This window comes from Bison bison, unplaced genomic scaffold, assembly GCF_000754665.1.
Source record: "Bison bison bison isolate TAMUID 2011002044 unplaced genomic scaffold, Bison_UMD1.0 scf7180017864158, whole genome shotgun sequence".
Classification (NCBI taxonomy): Eukaryota; Metazoa; Chordata; class Mammalia; order Artiodactyla; family Bovidae; genus Bison; species Bison bison.
The window spans coordinates 4,528,380-4,533,826 of record NW_011494730.1 but is presented as its reverse complement, the minus strand read 5'-3'; the positions used below and the strand labels follow the sequence as shown (position 1 = coordinate 4,533,826).

The following is a 5,447-nucleotide window of genomic DNA, read 5'->3' as shown; positions in this document are numbered from 1 at the left end:
GTCTTTCCCAGCATCAGGGCCTTTTCAAATGAGTCAGCTCTTCGCATCAGGTGGCCAAAGTATTGGAGTTTCAGCTTCAATGTCAGTCCTTCCAATGAACACCCAGGACTGATCTCCTTTAGCATGGACTAGTTGGATCTTCTTGCAGTCCAAGGGACTCTCAAAAGTCTTCTCCAACATCACAGTTCAAAAACATCAATTCTTCAGTGCTAAGCTTTCTTTATAGTCCAACTCTCACATCCATACGTGACTATTGGAAAAACCATAGCCTTGACTAGATGGATCTTTGTTGGCAAAGTAATGTCTCTGCTTTTTAATATGCTGTCTAGGTTGGTCATAACTTTCCTTCCAAGGAGTAAGTGTCTTTTAATTTCATGGCTGCAGTCACCATCTGCAGTGATTTTGGAGCCAAAAACAGAAGACCTGCTTCTGTTAGGTCCATACCATTTCTGTCCTTTATTGAGCCCATCTTCACATCTTTGACTCTGTTGATCACAGTAAACTGTGGAAAATTCTGAAAGAGATGGGAATACCAGACCACCTGACCTGCCTCTTGAGAAACCTGTATGAAGGTCAGGAAGCAACAGTTAGAACTGGACATGGAACAACAGACAGGTTCCAAATAGGGAAAGGAGTACGTCAAGGCTGTATATTGTCACCCTGCTCATTTAACTTCTATGCAGAGGACATCATGAGAAACGCTGGGCTGGATGAAGCACAAACTGGAATCTAGATTGCTGGGAGAAATATCAATAACCTCAGATATGCAGATGACACCACCCTTATGGCAGACAGTGAAGAACTAAAGAGCCTCTTGATGAAAGTGAAAGAGGAGAGTGAAAAAGTTGGCTTAAAGCTCAACATTCAGAAAACTAAGATCATGGCATCCGGTCCCATCACTTCATGGTAAATAGATGGGGAAAAAGTGGAAACAGTGTCAGAATTTATTTTTCTGGGCTCCAAAATGACTACAGATGGTGACTGCAGCCATGAAATTAAAAGACGCTTACTCCTTGGAAGGAAAGTGATGACCAATCTAGATGGCATATTCAAAAGCAGAGACATTACTTGGCCAACAAAGGTCCATCTAGTCAAAACTATGGTTTTTCCAGTGGTCATGTATGGATGTGAGAGTTGGACTATAAAGAAAGCTGAGCGCTGAAGAATTGATGCTTTGAACTGTGGTGTTGTAGAAGACTCTTGAGAGTCTCTTGGACAACAAGGAGTTCCAACCAGTCCACCCTAAAGGAGATCAGTCCTGAATATTCACTGGAAGGTGAATGAATTAATGGATCATTCATGGAAGGTGAATGAATCAGCTTCACTGATGCTGAGGCTGAAACTCCAATACTCTGGCCACCTGATTTGATAACTGACTCATTGGAAAAGACCCTGATGCTGGGAAAGATTGAAGGCAGGAGGAGAAGGGGATAACAGAGGATGAGATGGTTGGATGGCATCACCCACTTAATGGACGTGAGTTGGCGATGGACAGGGAGACCTGGAGTTGCAGTCCATGGGGTCCCAAAGAGTCGGACGCAACTGAGCAACTGAACTGGGCTGAACGGAACTGAACCTCCAGTAATTTACAAATATAAGTTGATAATTATGTATTGTAGTACAGAATGTTCTCTATTGTTAAATGGGATTGCAATTCACACATAAATGTAAGTCAAGCACCAAGTAAAGATTCACGGGGCTCAGAAAGTACATCCACTATAATGTGGTTTTTTAATATCTAAATACAACTCTTTTTTTTTTTTTTTAAAATAAAATGATAGGTATCAAGGTAACAAAAACGCTATTTTCTTCCCTTCTTATGCCAAATGTTTCTTCGTACATTTTTGCTTATTAATGTCTTAATTAAAATTTCTTAGAACCCATAATTTCTAGTTCATGCTCTGTGTTTCCTGAAACGAGTCTAGTTAAGCTCATCAGCCCCTGCCCTGTTCCCATAGCTGATGCCAACTGTCTAGCGTGTTAATCAGCAGATGTTCAAGAAGGGTGGTGAGGGCCTTTGGGATTTATTTCAGGGTTTCTTTCTGAGGAAAAAAAAAAAATCACTTTACAAGAGAATTCCGGTGTGAACAAGTGATTGGAAGTCTTTCAAAGTTGTAAATATTAAAGCAAAACCAAACAATCTCACGAAACTCACAAGTTTTTATTTTCCAGAGTAGCTCTGGGCCCTCTTCCACACATGTCAAGAGGGCATCTAGGGACACTTGCCTTAGGTCAGAGGTCAACACACCTTTTCTGTAAAGAGTCAGATAGTAAATATGCAGGCTCAGCATACCCCACACATTGCTGTCACACACTCTTTGTTGTGGTTTATAACATGCCTTCAGAAAAAAAATGTAGAACCATTCTTAGCTCTGGGCAGATTCTGTCCAGTAGCTATCCTGTGCTGACTCCTGGTTTAGGGTCCACGGAAAAGGCAGTGCACAGAGATGGGAGAATGTACTTCTTTTTTTTTTACTTTTTATTTTAAATTTCAGTATAGCCAATTTAAAATGTTGTGGTAGTTTCAGGCAGACAGCAAAGGGACTCAGCCACAGGAAGAAGGTATTTGGACCTGAGCTAGCAAGAAGGTATTCGGACCTGGGCCAGCATGGACAGAGGAGCCCGGCAAGTTACAGACCATGGGGTGGCAAAGAGTCAGACATGACTTACCAACTAAACAACAGCAACAAACAAGCCTCTTAGCTCTGTGTCCTCTTGATCCAGCTTCACCTGTTCCCTCAACAGACAAGCAGAGGATTTGGACTGGAAACTTGTCAGGCTCATTCGAGGATTCTGTGAGTGCCCCCAGATAACCTTGCTCAAGATATCTCCTGCTGTTGCCATGAACCACCTCTGTGTTCCTTCCAGGCCACAGCATCATTCAAAACCTCAGCCTGTCCTCTCCTCCTCAGGCAGCACTCCCTGGAGCCAAATGCTAGAGGGAAGACAGAACACGAAAGAACCACGTCTCCCCAGGAAGACACAGGGCCACCCGAAAGAAAGCCAGCCACTCACCTGAGACAGGACGCCCTGTTTCTTGCAGCTGGACCCTCCGATGAGGACCATGTTGGGCATGACTGGTCTGGGATACTCAAACACAAAGTCGTATCTTAACAGCCAAATGGAGGACTTCCGATACAAGGCCGGCAAGTGCACCTGTCTCCCAAGGACTTCCCCTGCCAGGTCTTCGTACTTGGAATACAGCGCGTAGAGCAGAATGTTCTCCAGGTAGTTCACCAGGAAATTGCCCACCCTTTGGAGGAAGGTCATGTGGTCTGAGAACTGAGTGTAGTACCTGGGGACGTAGGACAAGGGGCTCGGAGTCCTGGTGAAAGTGTTCTCCAGGGCACAGGGGAAGCCCCTGAAGAGATACACGGAGGGCAGGTTCAGGTACTCGGCCAGGATCACCCCACAAGGTAAGGCCGGGTCTGTGAACAGGGCGTCAAACTTGTTCTCCCGGAGGAAGCGCAGGGTGTCTGAGTGCCTCAGGAGACTCTGGCAGTTGAGAAAGTACATATTGATGACAATCATGTTGTTCCTATACTCCACCACAGGGGCAGTCACCAACCAGCGTGGAGAAAAGTGGTGTTTCCCGAAGGAGCGGTAACGGGCTTCCAGCTCCTCCTGGTCGAACGGCACTGGGTGGATTTTCCTTGTGTAGTGCTTGGACTCTTGGAGGAGCAGGTTGACTTCAGGCACCACCACCATGATCTCATGCCCTTTCTCACTGAGATGCTCAACGATGTCCTTCATGCTGAGCCAGTGGCTTCCATCCTGAGGGACCACCAGCAGCCTGTCCCCCAGGGTGAAGCCCCAAAGTGCTAAGAAGAAAACCGCCACGGAAACTCTCCAAAGAAGGCAAGCCATGCTACAGAATTGGCAGGTAGCAACAAGAATAATTTACAGGCTCCAAACTGCCAAGCTCTGGGAGAATTTTTTTTTTCTTCAACAAATCCCTGCCCTTCACAGACCCAGCCTACCTCTCCTTGCCCTGAACTGCCCTATTACATGAAGGAATCTAAATTAATGTTTAACCACTTTCAAGCACATGGCTAACTTGCAATGACCAGGCCCCTTACCAGCGTTCACCTGAGCCTCTTGATTTATTTTTGTTTTTCTCTGCATCCCTAAAAATAGGTCTGTCCCACTCCCACTGGGGGACATCTAGGAAGGTTCCGGGGGCTAGCTTCAGCCCTCCATCCTGAGCAGTCCACACCCTGGATTCTGCAGCATCCGTGACCATGTCCATGGACAAATATTTATCAAGGCTTCCCCACTTGTCAACCTTTCTCATTCCCAAATGCAAGGTGAACAGATGCCAAGTTTAGGCATCTGAACAACACAGCAGAGCTGGTCACTCCAAATCCTGGTTACCTGGTTACCACAGCGACAGCTGGATTCAAGGGGGCACGCAGAAAGCTACCCTGGCACGGAGTCTGACCTTCCTCCCACCCCACCTCTCCTGGTCTCACCACTGTGCCTGGGGGCTCTCTTTTATACCAGAAGACAAAAAGAATCTCAACAAAGGGCTTCCCTGGTGGCTCCGTAGTCAAGCGTCCACCTGCCAGTACAGGAGACCGGGGTTTGATCCCTGGCCCGGGAAGATCCCACATCCCACATCCCACAACTACTGAAGCCTTCATGCCCTAGAGTGCACACTCTGCAACAAGAGAAACCTCCATGATGAGAAGCCGGCGGAACACTAGAGAGTCGCCCCCGCCTGCCACAACTGGAGATAAAAAGCCCCGCAGCAACGAACACAGCAGCACAGCCAAATGTAAATAAATTAAACTATTTTAAAAAATAATCCCAACAGATATGTGCTCAAAGACCACAACGTCCACTTGGACTGTGGTAAAAACAGAAATTCTAAAGTCTGTAGCCTCCCCTTCCTCACCCTCCTCCGACCCCAGCAGCACAACCCACTGCTCTGCACCTGAATTGCTGCATCTGCCACAGAGGGTTCCATCTAGAATTAGTGAGTTAATCTGCTAATCCGAGAGTGTGGGCACCAGGGCAGGTCCCTCAGAGGGGCTTCCTCTGGCTCTGATCAGGCAGCCGGGTTCTGTGTGGATGAACCGAAAAGCCCTCTGCTGGGCAAAAGCAAATCCTCAGATTGTCTCAAGGAGGACTTCCCTAGCGGTCCAGGAGTTGGGAGTCTGCCTGGCAATGCAGGGATGTGGGCCTGAGCCCTGGTCTGGGAACTAGGATCCCAAATAACTTTGTTGTTATTGCTGCTCAGCTGCTAAGTTTTGTCCTACCCTCTGCGACTTCACAGACTGTAGCACATCAGGCTCCTCTGTCCTCTACTATCTCCCGGATCTTGCTAAAATTCATGTCCACTGAGTCAGTGATGCCATCCAACCATCTCATCCTCTGCTGCCCCCTTCTTCTGCCTTCAATCTTTCCTTGCATCAGGTCCTTTCCATCAGGGGGCCAAAGTACTG

At 47.0% G+C, this 5,447-nt stretch overlaps 1 protein-coding gene across 1 annotated transcript in view; it reads right to left on the bottom strand.

Annotated features, from left to right (window-relative positions):
• LOC104989533 (UDP-glucuronosyltransferase 1-1-like) overlaps nucleotides 1-3,961 on the bottom strand; it is a 129,344-nt gene extending 125,383 nt beyond the window's left edge. The window contains exon 1 of the mRNA XM_010841239.1: nucleotides 3,016-3,961. Within this exon, the coding sequence (XP_010839541.1) occupies nucleotides 3,016-3,867 (852 nt within the window). The 5' untranslated portion in view covers nucleotides 3,868-3,961. The remainder of the gene's footprint in view (nucleotides 1-3,015) is intronic.
• Between the last annotated feature and the right edge of the window lie 1,486 nt (nucleotides 3,962-5,447).